The sequence below is a fragment of the Medicago sativa genome, chromosome 1 (genome assembly GCF_051527215.1).
Source record: "Medicago sativa cultivar Bolivia chromosome 1, Bolivia_mono, whole genome shotgun sequence".
NCBI lineage: Eukaryota > Viridiplantae > Streptophyta > Magnoliopsida > Fabales > Fabaceae > Medicago > Medicago sativa.
The window spans coordinates 64,672,544-64,688,184 of NC_140749.1; the positions used below are offsets into that span (position 1 = coordinate 64,672,544).

The 15,641-nt window shown below is 35.3% G+C and overlaps 1 protein-coding gene across 1 annotated transcript; it reads left to right on the plus strand.

Moving 5' to 3' along the window:
• Positions 1 to 7,915: 7,915 nt before the first annotated feature.
• On the plus strand, positions 7,916 to 13,780 carry LOC146956398 (alpha/beta-Hydrolases superfamily protein). Its single transcript, XM_085728730.1, has 8 exons — positions 7,916 to 8,114; positions 9,772 to 10,077; positions 10,310 to 10,509; positions 10,644 to 10,994; positions 11,092 to 11,292; positions 11,456 to 11,526; positions 12,316 to 12,455; positions 13,169 to 13,780. The coding sequence occupies exons 1-8, from the start codon at positions 8,075 to 8,077 to the stop codon at positions 13,513 to 13,515; spliced, it is 1,656 nt and encodes a 551-aa protein (XP_085584856.1). The 5' UTR covers positions 7,916 to 8,074; the 3' UTR covers positions 13,516 to 13,780.
• Positions 13,781 to 15,641: the final 1,861 nt, after the last annotated feature.

The following is a 15,641-nucleotide window of genomic DNA, read 5'->3' on the forward strand; positions in this document are numbered from 1 at the left end:
CTATGATATCCTTATTAGAGATTTCTTAAAACTTAATGTTGTTTAACTTTCAGTTGTCTCCATGGTTTGCAAATCATGGAATGCAATTTGTCGTAACCCCTTGCTATGGGCATACCTCGTCCTATCTCGACTGAGCTTGGAGGGATAATTTAATGTCAAAAAATAAATTGATCATATGCTTGAAGTATGCTCTACGTTTGAGCAATTATAATACAAGTTGCTTAGTGTTCAATTTCTTCATATACTTGACAGATGCATAATTAATCATCATTGTTGAAAGGTATCATCTTTTACTTACAATTTGTATGTCATGTAGGACAATATACTTCTCTTTTTCCTATCTCATTTTGTTCATCTCCTTAATTTTCATTAATTAAGGAGATGAACAAAATGAGATAGGAAAAAGAGAAATATATTGTCCTACATGACATACAAATTGTAAGTAAAAGATGATACCTTTCAACAACAATGATTAATTCTGCATCTGTCAAGTATATGAAGAAATTGAACACTAAGCAACTTGTATTATAATTGCTCAAACGTAGAGCATGCTTCAAGCATATGATCAATTTATTTTTTGAAATTAAATCATCCCTCCAAGCTCTGTCGAGATAGGACGAGGTAAGCCCAGAGCAAGGGTTTCTAATTTAGCGTTTTCCTGGAGAATGGATGGTAGAAGATGTAATGTGTGCAGAGATGTTTCTTTTTTGTATGCGGTGGGTCGATATCTGACAGAAAATTCAAATTTTTTGTTTGTTTGTAGTAGTGTCAGTGGTATTCAGCAAATCTGGTTCTATCTTTTAAGTATTTTGTTGTTTTTGTTCAGAAATTGTCTAAAGGAGATTATAATTTGTTTTGATATCTCTGTTTCCCCCCTTTGCTTGAACTCTATATAAGTATGTATTTGGGAATCGAGTTGACTAGATATCTACTTATCACTGACTTTAAATTTGAAATTGTGTGTTGTATTTGCTTGTTAGTTTGATCTTCAATTGAGTTTTAGGTTCATCATCCTTTGATGGAAAAATCAGTTGATTGTCTGTCTGACATTGTTCCTGGTCGAGAGACATGGAGGAATCAAGGTGTGTGTGCTTAGGATGTGGGAATTTACGGTATTTCTCAATCCTAATAAAACTAACTCACTGGAGACGGTTTTGATTGATCAAAAGGTTTTTTTTTTTAAATTGCTATGTTGATGCTTTAACTGTCGAATGGCAGATTGAATCCTTTATTTTTTTTTTGTTTACGATAGGGTGCCAAGAATCCTACTACTATTAGGAAACAACTGTTGTATGTTTTCCAGAAGAAGCTGGTGGAAGGGGAGGTTTTCAAGATGCCATACTTCTCTGTTGCCCTAGGGTTTTGTGCATCCCGTACCATACTTCATCCTTACAAGTTAATCTTTCAAATGAAGACAAGGGTTGAGAATTCCCTTATCCCACAACATGGTCTGTCTCCAACCAAGATCAGTGAAGTATGTTCTCAGAATACTGACTATGATTATTTGGTTGGTGAGTTTCTTTTGTTTGGTACTGGAATAGATTTTATACAGTTATTTTTGTTATCCCTCGTTTATTTTTGTGTAGATGTAATTGATTTGATGACTGGAATATCTGTTGAGCGAGAGTATGATAGGGATGGTTAGGTGACCAAGATGACCGTGTTCAAGTTAACGAATGACATGTTTTTTTTATGTTATATTTGTCATTTTTACAGGTGTTTTGTTGAATATGTGCTCGTCCTCCTCACGTGACACTGAGACTTTTGTAGCAAGTGAGTCTTGTTTTGAGTCTCTGATGTTACGATGTTTGATGAAGTATTTTCTTGCACCACTATGTTGTTCATCACTCCATTTGAATTTTTGATTGATCCATCTGCACATGTTAGATTGACAGTGGATGGTTGTACCTGAATATTTCCGAGCTTTCCCATTAGCCATGTCGGAGTCGAGTTTATGCCTTCACCTAGACTACACTGATCTTCTTTTATAGACAACTTCCCAATATAATTGAAACTTCCAGTCGAATCGTCAGAAGAGTTGAAGAATCGTCGGAAGATTTTAAGAATCGTCGGAAGAGACAATATAATCGCTGATGATTGCTACACGAATGCTTGGATAATCGCTGATAATTGCAGTTGGATAATCGTTGATAAGTGTAGAACGAATTTCAGATTTGAAGAGAAATTTGGGGAAGAAATTAGGGTTCAGTTTTTAATTTGGGGAAGAAATTAGGGTTGGGTTTTTAATTGGGGAAGAAATAAGCTATTCACTATTTAGCTTTTAATTGTTTGTTTCTTTTGTTTTAATTTGTTATTTTTTTAATTAAAGTGATCCATTGGATAAAAAAATAAACAATAAAGAGTAATCCATTGGATCTTTAAAATCAATTGGATGGATTGGATCCATCCATATTTTTTAATGGATGGATTGGATACAATCCATTAAAAAAGAAATTTGCTTTATGGATGGATTGGATGGATTCTGTAGTGGTTGGATCGGATGGATATGAATTTCATGGATCCAATTGCCACCCTTAATATAAAACATAGTTGCTTTGAATTCTTCGACATGGAACGGTGTCGTAAGCTCGTGGTTATCATTATCATCAATGATTGGTGCGAAGGTTGAAATGACCGGGTCATACGTGCTATTCACTCTCTGGCTAGTTGACACATATCTGTTTCATTTGTACCCCATGTCACTTCCGCTGATTCTAATGATAAAATTTAATTCACTTTCTTCCGCGTTGTTGCAGATGCGTGGAAGAACTTTGTGTTGAGATGACCATCCTGATACCAATTTGCTTTAGCGTGCTGCCTCCAATACTTATCCTCCAGAATCAATAACTTGTTCATTTGTTGTCATAAGACAGCAACTTGTTAGGAGTCACAAGCACTACCATAATCACAACAGCGATTCAAATTTATGAAAATCCACGATCTCCACCTTGAACCTATTACAAACACTCTTGCTCCAGGCACTCAACTCATATGTGCGTAACTCCAACCGAGGAACCACTGCATGACTATTATTATTATTATACAAACAATCAATTGCAACATAACGAAAACCAGGTTCCATCAATTGCAACATAACAAAAACCAGGTTCCATTGACCAAGCATTTTCATATTTTAAAATTCCACCTCGAGCGTCCTCTAATTCGTGGTTCCAGAGATAACAATATGGGATACTGATCAGATGCCGGAGCAACTAAGTTTTCCACATGTGCATTCGAAAACATAGAGTGTCAGCTTTCTCTTGCCGTAACTATGTCCAAATGCTCCTCCACCTCTCGTACGGTACCCAAGCTCTTTCACCAAGTATACTGGTAACCAATCAAAGAGACATTTGTTAACCCCGTGCTGAAACTACTTGACGAAAACCGTTAGTTAACAAACTCTCTCTTTCATGTGTGTGCCCCTTTTCTCCTGATCAAATAGTATATCATTAAAATCTCCACTAATGCATCATGATAAAGCAATATCACGATAAAGACCTCTTAGAAAATTACAGACATCTCTTCGTCGTCCCATTTTCGAGAACCCATAATAACCTATAAATTACGAAGGACATTTGTCTAGATCAACAATATTAACAAAAATATGATTGAACGAATAATTTACAAGAGAACAAATGAAAGAATTATTCCATTATAGTGTCAATCCTCCACATCTACTGGAACTACTAATCGCAAAACAACCGTCAAAACCAAGCACATAACAAAAATCTTCATTTTTATCGGAAGAGGCTAATGTCTCGCAAAGAAAGAAAACACCTGGTTTATAAATCCAACGAGGTACTTCAATCTTGAAACTACACTCAGATTCCCTAAGCCTCAACAGTTCCTACATATTAGACTCGTAGCAATATATCCATTTCATCAAGCAAAAGGCTATTCATAGTAGTCACCACTAATTGTATCAATACATCCAACAATAACCCTTAATCACGAATAACAATGGTAATGAAAAAGAACCCAATAGCATACACGAGTGAAACAATACCTTGAATTAATACATGGATTGTGGCAATTTGAGTTAATCAAGATACGAGATATATAATTACAGAAGGCAAAAGGTAACATCACACCAACCTTGAACTCTACGATTAGCTGTAATTGAAGGGATGACACCTTGATTCAAAAGATATATGGTGACACTTGGATGCAAGCATAGATACGAGAGTGAATACCGAAGTAGGAATGACACAAGGCAAAGACAAAACGTACAGGGGGGAAGAATTCTCAACCAACGCCGACAAAATCCATCACAAAGGGAGCGGCAACAGTTTTTATATATATATATAAAAAATGAGCCAAAAAACTGTAATGAAAAAGCTTACGTTTTTTTGAATTATGTCGTTGTTGTCCTAAAATTAAAAAAATTGTTGATTGATTCTTTTTCAAAGAAAAAAAAGTTTATGTATTGTGACTTGTCTTGAGACCAACATGGTCTTGTCTTGGTACTTCTTCTTAGAACTTGTAATTTATCGGATCCGAATTTTCAAATTAATCGAGTCAATATCAGTGTTGGATTTGATTCACAAACAATCCAACCTAACTCGTTTTTTGACATCCAAACTTAAACTTCAAGATTTAAGATAAAATAAGATCTCTAGTAATGCTAAAATTGATTGCCAATTAGTATTATTTTTTACATATATGTTGTATTGTCCAAATGAAGAACACATTTTCGCATGTTTTACACTCAAGTATGGACGATCTTATAACTTATAAAAAAATGAATGATCTTATAAGCTAGCCTATAGCTGATAACAATTAAACTAGTTAATTGAATTTGTAGTGTTTGATAATATTAGTTGTTGAACTAGCTTATAAACTTACAATGACCTAAAGAAGATATATTAATTAAGATTCAATTTTTTCAATTAAAATTATAGGGCTAAAATTGAGATAAAAAAATGATAAGCTATAAGCTACTTTAACAAGCTTATAAAAAATTGCGATAAGTTTTTTAAAATAAGTTATAATCTTGTGAGCAAGTGACGATTATCAAACAAATCCTTTTGGATAAACAAACTTATAAAACATAAATTATAAACTATAAGAAAAGCTAAAAAAGACATGTCTTGCCAAACAGATCATAAATGGGTACCTTACTAGTAGGCTTAATTGGATTTTTGATCCCCTAACTAATTTGTTGTTTTCATTTTGGTCCCATAAGTTCTAAAATCAACGTTTTGGTCCCTTTGCTTTTGCTCTGTTAGTCAAAAAGGTCCTTAGCTGTTAACTTTAACTTTAAATGTCTAAAGTGAAACACAAACAATGTTGGTCCACTATAGACCTTATTAATTCTTATAATTTTAACCGTTCGATCTTTTTTAATCAAAAAGTGATTGGATGATCATGAAGGTCCATGATATCTTATGGTATACCATCAATACTTAATCAAAAACATAAATTTTATTACTATTATTTTCCTTTTGTGTCCATTTTTCTGATTTTCAAAAAAACAAAAACAAAATAGAAAAAACTCTTCTTCTCTCTCACACTCACGTATACAACAGCAACAGAATCTCTTCTTCTCTCCTCAAAAACCACCACCACCACCCACTTCCAGCCACCATTACTTCTCTGTCCGGACTCCTTTGGCAACCCCACCACCACCATTAAATTTCTGTCTGAAGGTGAGAAATACACAAGAAGGGGGGTTGAATTGTGTTTTTGGGAAATTCTTCGTTTCTCCTAAAAACTGAACACACTGGTCAGAAGCTAAGTGAGACAGCTTCTGAAGTGGTAATCAGAATCTAAATGCAGCGGAATAAAACAGAGAGAGAGAAGAAGAACGACACAAAGCAATTATACTGGTTCCTTCACAATACGGAAGTAGTCCAGTCCCCCTTGCACTTCCAAGGAGATTTCACTAAGAGTAATATCTGATTACAATTGCTCAAGCACACCTGCAAGAGACTTCCTTTGCTCAAGCACACTTTGCAAGAGTCTTCCTTTGCTCAAGAACACAATCAAGAGACTTCCCTGCTCAAGCACAACTGCAAGAGACTTCTAACTAAACAAAATTACACAGAAAATTGTTCAAGGTTGAACACTTGATATACAATCAGAGGTGCTCACAATACAAATCAGATACAGACTCAATAACTTAAGAATTTCTAAGATAAAACTTTGAGACACAGAAATTCTAAGTGAATGCAGAACAATTTCAGCAGAGGTTTGACACTTGTAAAAATGTTGTGAGTCTTTCGTTCAGCATTGCCAATTCTCTAAGTCTTCACTCCTTTATATAGAGGTGTGAAAGAGACGTTGTGAAATTGCCAGCACATCAAAGAGTCGTTGTTGAAGCTTGATCTTTCACCAATGATCTTTTGCCTGATTTGGTTGTTGTCATATGAAGAACCAATTTGAAATCCATTCCTTATCCAAAGGAACATCTATGCAGGCGAAGCCGTATTCTGGAGCTGTTTTCTTGTCTTGTAGCGTGGACACAAAACAGAGTAGTGGAGAAGGTGGTTGTACAGTTCGTACAAAGTACAATGTCAACGCTTTCGTCCAAAATTGCAAGCACATGTCTTCAAACACCTTTGAAATGACCGTTGCAAAATTCCACTGATCTTTTGTTGTCCTTTGATGAATTTCGATCCGTGACACAACTCTTGAATCCTTGAATTTCTCAAATTCAGTTGATCTTCAGCTTCTGGTGAAATGGCTTCTGATGAGGCAGCTTCTGATAACGCAGCTTCTGATGATGCAGCTTCTGGACCTCTTGTCTTCAGGAGCACTATTCTTCAGGAGCACTTTACTAACTTCAGGAGCGGCTTTACCTTAGGAGCGCTTATTCTCTTCAGGAGCAAGTTGCCTTCAAGAGCGTCTAAGCTTCAATTTTGTTGATCCTTTTTGCTCTTTATTTGCTCATTCAGAACCAATAAATGATATAACTTTTTAATTATGGTCCTGTACACTTGAACAAATATTAGCTAGTCCAATTTACAATTTTTAATATCTTGTTATCATCAAAACTCCTTAAGGTTCATTGTTAAACACATTTTGTTCCAACACTGTCTTCTTCCTCTTCAATAACCATTAACTTATTTTTAGATTGGTGAGAATTTGAAATACCCCAATCACCACTTTGTCTCTAAATTTCGGCCACCATGAAACTCTTTTTGAGAAACGAAAATGACAATCTTGTTCCCTATGATAACCTCTACAAAAGCCCTATATTTATTTCATAATTACAGTAACTTCACCGGCGGACCACCGTGCCGACAAAGTTGTCAGCCGCGCTGGAAAACTGGGCAGTTTTCGTTTTAGTCAAAATCCTCTTTATCCCCTTTATTTATCACACACACGTACCAACGAATTGCAACAACAATCATAATGTATTTATCCTCTTTGCAATTAAAAGATAAATAAGGGTTGATTAAAAAAAATGTTGTTGGCTTCAGATCTGGAATCATACGAGTTGTTGTAGTGAAAAATGAGAAGATGGAGTGAATAAATTAGTGTTGGTGAAGATGATTTTGGGTTCTGTCAAACCCATTGTGATTTGGTGGTGGTGCTGGTAGTTGTGGCGGTGATGAGGATAATGATGGTGGCGGTGGTGGTTGGAAGTAGGTGGTGGTGGTGTTTGAGAGAGAAGAAGAGTTTTTTACATGAGAGGGAAGTAGGTGGTGTAATCTGGTTTTTCATTTATTTTATTTTCTCTAATGTTTTTGTTTTTTTAAAAAAAAAAATTTAACAATGTTTGACGGAAACAGTGACTTATTTGACGGAAAGGATGTTTTTAAAAACTGGTGCAAAAGTTGAGGGACCAAAACGTTGATTTTAGAATTTATGGGACTAAAATGAAAACAACAAATTAGTTAGGGGACCAAAAGTCCAATTAAGCCTTACTAGTAACATGTGGTAGAGTGATTAGTTACTTGCAGAAGCGTGTGAAGTGAAAGAATCGTTCCATATAGAAGAGAAGAGGGCAAGTATATTCCCTTTGGAGTCGGTGCGGTGGTGGTGACTTATTTATTTCTGCAACTCGAACAACAATCACTTCCGAGTGAGAAGAGAACTACGCTATCAACTTTTTCAGTTTCTCTTCCCAATGAACACTCGTTACGTCAAGCAACTCCTCCGCAATATCTGTAATTCCTCCATTTCCTTCATGCATTCTTTTCTTTTCAATTGCATCATAATTTATTTTGTAGGAATGCTGCCACTGAATCCATTTGGTTATTTCTTAATTGTGATGTAGTTCATAATTGCTGTCAAATTGTGTTACTCTTGTTGCATTTCCCTGATTCGTATCAAATATTACTGGTTTTGATTTGTGAAATAGGATTGTATTATAGATATGATGACTTAGGTGCGTTTGATTCGAAACACAATAAGTATTGGACAGAATAATACAAGACAAGACATAACTGTACTTGAGAGAGATAGAGAGGCTCATGTTGGAACATAAAAAGGGTATTTTGGTATTTTTGATAGTCTGTACTTTAGGCAAAAAAGTTGTCCCATGGTTTAGTGAGGGACAAGAATTCATGTTTTTGTACGGTCCATGACCAATTTCTAAATCAAACAGGCACAAAAGAAGTTGTTTAGTTGTCCCATGTTTTTTAGCAGATCAAACGCACCCTTAGAATATGATATTTGACATTGTTTGATCTTGTAGCTAACCTTACCACGTGAAACTATTGTTTTTGTTGTTTTGATTAGTGTTATGGATTGATGGCAGAAAGCCAAAAACCCGCAATTTTAACCTGCCATCTCTGCCATAAAATGCATTGTTGTTAAGTAGTGGCTTTAACAATGCTATACATATTGGAATTTGAACAAATCACTTTTGTTATGCGATATGCTATTTAGTACCAAATGATGTCAAATAGCGCCAATATAGCATTATTGAGTAGAGGAGTTTGAACAAACTGCTATTTTCTGCGATTCGCTATTGACAACACTGATAAAACGCCACATCGCTGCTATCCTTCAAAAGTTTGCCGTGGTGGTTGTAAAAAAATTCTCCACCGCAATATGCAATGGTGCCGTCATGGCTAGATATTTGAGTAGCATATACACCTCTAAGATTAGGCGTGTCACGATGGTTCTCTCAATTCTATCGACAACCTATCGATCCTACTTACGAACCGTGTTAGGTTCCTCGTGTTTACGTTCTTTCACCGGCCGACCGATCCTACGTAGGAACTCGATCCTGACTACATTGGTGTCAGGTGTCCGCGTGAGTCTGTGCTCCATAGTATTTGACAACATTGGCTGTAATACTAATCCTTGCAAACATTTTGCAAATAATCATTTCACATAGTTATTAGGTGTGGTAGAACGTCAATAACTTTTGTTCAAGAGAGGGTCTGCCACTGTTTTGGACCTCGAGGAAGCCCTCGGGACCCCATGATAACGGAGGAAGAAGGGATGGGAAAAGAAGTAGAGACAGCATTATTGGGTTTGAACCATATCTAGATATGGGGTAAGAATTTCTAGTTATGTGGGGTATGAATTCCTAGTTATATGTTTCACAACTCTATTAACTAAGTTTCCTCTCGGCGTTTATGCAAGAGAACTGATTCATGGCTTGTCTCCAACATGAGTTTTTTGGTATAAATCTTGTCACAGTTGATGCAGTAATATCTTACCCAAGGGTTTAAGAAGAACTGATATCACCAAATGTCTTATTTGAATGGTTCCCATAGATAGTTTTAACTTTTGTCATTCTCATTAATACAATTGTGTTGCTAATAAATACTATCCGAGTATTCATATCTATTTTCTTTATTCAATGTGCAGATTGTACTAAATATTTTCTCAACAGAGAAGAACCATATCGGAACTATATTCATAGTGTTTTTAACCGACTTCAATTGCAAAGGTCAAGAGCAGACAAGGTAGAAAAAGATAAGCTAAAAGATGAGCAAGGAAAAAGTCAGTTTTCTCTCAAGTCAAATGTTAAGAAAGCAGATGACAATAATGGGATTAGCAAATACAGTTCTGACGAGGAAGATCCATCAGACAATAAGTGGAAGTTAGAGCTGGCTTGGCTCACTAAGGCACTTGAACCAGCTCTGCAATTTTGTAGGTGGGCTTTGCCAACAGGTCTGTTAATATTAACTTCATAACATGTTTCATGTGATGGAGTTAGACACAGCCAGCATGACTGCAAATTGCAAGCACCTTTCTTTAAATCATGTTAGAAACAAGCTATATAGAACACTTATTTAGATCATTTGCATGTAATTTTCTGCATTTTCCATAAAAACTTGATCATATAACGTTCCAGTTTTCTTTATAATAACACAAGGCTGGCTTTGTTTTCTATGGTATGCAGGAGATGGTATTGGAGACAAAACTCCGCCAAATAGTAGATCCCTTACGGAAATAATTGCCTACATCCAACGAAGCAAGATTGGAATCCAGGATTGGAGCTTGAGCGACCTTACAATTGGCTTGTATCTGATCTATCTTCGTCAAGCTTCCACATATCCTTATGAAGATATCGAAGGCATCCAGATATCCTCAGAATCAATAGTAACTTCTGAAACTGTACTTTAGAGGCAGAGGGAATATAATGTCATGTGATATTAAAATCTTATCTGTTATGTTAGCATATCTCTGCAAATTATTGTAGTTCACTATTCTTATCAATGTTTACTGGATTTCAGGTTCAAGATCTCATTTATCATATTGAGCTGGCTAAAGGCGCTTATAAGGATAATCCTGCAATTCTTGCAAGGACCAGCATGCTCCGAGAAAGTAATGTCATAAAATTTGTTAGCAACTCCAGTGTAATGAGGCCTGCATATTATATAGCGGTTGACCCCCGTAAAAAGCTAGTAATTTTGGGCATTCGTGGCACCCATGCTCTATACGACCTTATCACTGATATTGTTTCCTCAAGTGATGGCGAAGTAACCTTTGAAGGCTTTTCAACGCACTTTGGAACTGCTGAATGTGCTCGTTGGTTTCTTCATCATGAGATCGGAAACATAAGAAAATATTTGCAGAAACACGAGGTGGAGATGGTCTTCATTTATCTGTTATGTTTTTCGTTTCTTAGTTTTTAGCCTTTTTTCTTGTCCAGACTGTGAGGCGTGGCTAACCCATAAACAGGGATTTAGGTTAAGACTTGTGGGTCATTCTCTAGGAGGTGCAATAGCTTCTTTATTAGCAATAATGATCCATAGAAAATCATCAAAGGAGCTCGGATTTAGCCCTGACATTGTATCTGCTGTTGGATATGGAACCCCACCTTGTGTCTCCAAAGAACTTGCTGAAATCTGCGCTGGATATGTATCAACAGTCGTGATGCAGGTGAGTGATTGAATTCCACAATGCCTTTATGACTTGATCTGGAGAAAAGGAATTATATCTATGCAGGTCCACAGATGTGTCTGATTCTTTTTCCCAAGCTTTGTCTGTATTTATTTACCTATTGTGCTTCCCTTTTGAACTCCTGTTTTCGATATCTGTTCAGGATGATATTGTACCAAGATTAAGTGTAGCTTCACTATCAAGGCTGAGAAATGAAATTCTTCAAACTGATTGGTAAGGAACATTTAGTTTATTATCTTGAACTGAGAACCTCCCTTATTGTTCCTTTAGAGAATAGGACATGAAGTAAAGCACTAATGGATCAACTGCAATTATGTTCTTAAATGTTTTCATATATTTCATTATATGTTCAAGTTACTCCTGGAGTAACTTTGAGTAGAGTTACTACACTTAACCACTCATTATAAACAATGAATTTCACCAATTCAACTGTTGATTGTTGTCATATTATATTAATGATCGAGCACACTAAATTTCATATAAATCTGAAATTTATAGCTATATAATTTACAGCCAACATTTATTTATATTTTTAAAAACTTATTGTACATTCATTTGGTGAAGGATCAAACACTTTTAAATTTTGTTAAAATAGCTGGAGTTTATCTATGTAATAAAATATTTTGATTTAACAGTTAGATTGGTGAAATTCAATATTTATAATGGGTTGTTAAGCAGAGCAACTCTCCCCCAAGTTACTCTTGAAGTAATTTGGTCCCTCCTCTCTTACTCCTGCAATTATCTTCATCACACACGTGAGTTTTGTTTAGTTTAATGAATGGGAAACTCCATTTATTGGAAGGTGGTACTTGCTAAAAGGGATAGGGGGGGTGAAAATGGGTGAATGATTACTGAATATTCCAAGCAGAGACCTTGCACAAACTCTAGAGCTTAAATATCTAAAATCTAGTAGGTAACAAGGGATTCAAGTCTTCTAAAGCTTTATATGTATTTGGCAGTTAGCTGGCAAAATCTCTGATCAAATGATATGATTTCCTTCAGGATGAGTGTCATTGAGAAAGAAGACCGGAAAAGATTAACAGATTTAGTTACAAATGCAAAGCAGGCGGTGTCTTCTGTGCAAGATGTAGCTCAAAAAATTGCTGATTATGCCAATTTCAGGAGAAACAAAAGTCCATCTGGTAAACGTTTCTCTTCTGGTCCAGAACGTTAATCTTCTCTGAAATTTGATAATATATCCTTATTACACAGTGCCATCATTTCAAAACCTTTACAAATGTCACAGAGCCTGCAGCTCAGTGACCTTCCTATAAATTCTATTTTTGGAGGGTATAGTTATATTATTTTCTTCAGAGAGATCAATGCTTCGAATAATCTATGCTATTTGTAGCTTTTTCTATTTTCAACAAACCTTCTTTTTGAAAATATAATAATAATAGTAATAAAAAAAGTCGAGCGTACATCATCACTTCACCTTGTTTCTTTATCATGCAACGATTCCTTCATTGGTGTCACTTCTTTTGAGAACTTTTTTTTTTCATACCAGTCGGGCCATGTACAGAGGAGGAACTTCATTTCCCACCCTACTCGTATAAAAGAAACAATAACGATTTGTCAGTACCTATGTTGATGATCCATCAAACCTCTTGTGGATAAAAGTTTTGGTGCATACAGTAGTTTAAGTAAGTAGCAAGAAACAGATAGATGCATATTTAGGCATCAGAATTTGGTTTATTTGAGCATAAAAAACCCAGTTACTTTGATAATTGATAGTAGATATTACAGAACATTTGCATATAAAAATAAACAAATTGTACATTATACTTGTGCTTGATTTTAGTAGCTTTTCTCTCATGATCCTTCTATCATAAACTGTTTTGGTTGGTGTTAACAGTTGATCCCGTTAGTAAAGAGTTGCCAGTTGCTAGAGAAGCACCTTTGCCCCCCAAAGCAGTAAAGGAGAATTCAGATGTCCAGAAAATTGAGGAAACTAAACCTGCAGTGCCTGAGGAGTTGTTCATACCTGGGACTGTTTACTATCTGAAGAGGAACTTGGGATCCCAGAATGATGTTGGAAAGGAAGTTTACACCCTTTTGAAGAGGCAACCTGGGGAGCATTTCCAGAGGATAATCCTTTCTGGAAATTTCATCACAGACCACAAATGTGATAGCCACACTTACGCTTTGAGAGATGTTCTTAAAGGTTTGCCGTGGTATGGTGAGGAAGGTATCTTTCGATAACAGATATTTTAGTTATTTTTTCATTTTTAAATGGTTCCATTTGAATGCAGTGAAACAGTAGTACAGTAATCTTAATAACTAGTTTCCTGCACTTAGAGGGTGTCTTACAGATCTGTAGTGTGGTGTCAGAAACAGTAGCATAGTTGATTAGTAGCCAGGCAATTGATGTAAAATAAAATAGTTGTTCCTATCCTAAAAATAGACACCGAATTAATTCTGAAGCAAATAATCAATCATCGTTGGGTTTGTTTTCATAAGGCAGAAATGTTGTGGTTCATGTTCTGAATTTGTATATATTCACGTTTTAGATCTCAACTAGTGATCGGTGTGACTTTGAGTTTATAGAGATGTATTTGAATTCCTTCATCCATGTATGTTTATCTCTATTTGTGTGTTATGTATTTCATTTTCTTTTAATTCACCGAACTATTTATATCTTTCTAAACTCAAGACTCGAGACGTATTTTCAGCCAGTAGAAGTATAGATTATTATAGAATAAAATGCAGCTCAAAGAAATGAGAGAGTAAAACTTAACCTAGATTTTAGTAAATCTTGTGTGAGACCGTTTCTATATTTGATGAGACACATTCAATGTGGGATACATTAGCTGTTGTGATCGCATGCTTTCGTACTCCGACATGACTTGCTTAGTTGGATCGATCATGATTTTATTTCACTAGTTCTAGTATTGGAGTAAATTGAATGTACCAATTACTTTTCAAAGTAGAATAATTGAAGAGCTTTTATTGAATGTGTTTTGGGGAGTCTAATGAAGGTTAGGCTCACATGCACCTTTTAAAATAGTTGAAAATCCTTAAAAAAATAAATAGTTGTAATGTGTTTTCTAGTCTTGAAATGGAGGAATGTTTTGGATGTTTGTAACAGCAAAGTGCTCTTGTCATACAAATACAGAACATATGTTTGGAATGAAAAATGTGAGTATGTCACTAGTATACATTAGTGTTATGTCGTGGATGGAGATAGAACCTTCAATCTCTTTATCATTTCACTTCTTAATCCTCCACTACAACACTGTATCCTCGTATGTGATTGAGTGTTGGGCGAAAAAGAGTCTGCAATAAATTAAGTTTAATGTTGTGAATATAAGAATGTTATGATGGATGAGTGAATAGATATACAAGACATGGAAAGTTTAAGAATGAATAGAAGAGATGTTGCTGTACTAGCTCCTTTGGTGAACAAGACAACAGATCATGATTTTAGTAGTTTGGATATGTGTGGGTTCTATAGAAGTCCAAATAAGGAAAGTGGGTTAGATGCAGTCCAACAGTTAAAAACAGAGACAGAAATTTAAGTCAACTATACAAAATGATTTTGATTTGAATTACTTAAGACAGTTCTGAATAAGACATTATGACAATGTTTGATTTATGTTATAAAAGACTTTCTTGTTGTTAGTGTCTGTTTTTTTTTTTGGTTCTCAAGTACCTTACCACTTGCATTGCACTTTCTCTTTTTGCCAAGGACAATCTCCACAATTATTATATACCTTGGTGAAATCATTGAAACATAAAGCAAAGAAAGAGTGGGTTCTCATGTAAATATGTGATCTTTTTGTTCTTAGCATATGAATAATTGACAAGAAATTCCTTTGTTATTACCGACCTATTATTAGGAGAGCATGGTGACCAACCTATATGTTTCATATATGTGGCATTTTTTACTTAACTTCAGAAAGATGTCTACATAAGTTTTGGCTGTATTTGTAGTCCCCGGCAAGGCAGGGGCAGAGTATTGGGCGTGATTGTGATGTCATAGCTTCTATGGTGAAAAGTAGAAACAGTTATTTTGCATTATTTTGAGTTTTAGTGGCCATCAAAATCATGCTATATGGTGGAATAGAAAAGAGAAATGATATTTGTATAACCATTCTGTGACAACTTTTTGACAACTCTCTCTTTCATACTCACATTATGTTTTTATTGTCTCTCTTCCTTTTTCTCTTTCTATTGTTTTTGACCAATAGAAAGAGAGGAAAAGGAAGTTGTCATGATAGTTATAAAAAATGGTTGTCCAAATATCACTGCTCAATAGAAAATATGCATGTTTCCATTTAATTGCATAACTTACAAAAAAAAGTGTTTTTGTTTGTTTTTGAATTGAT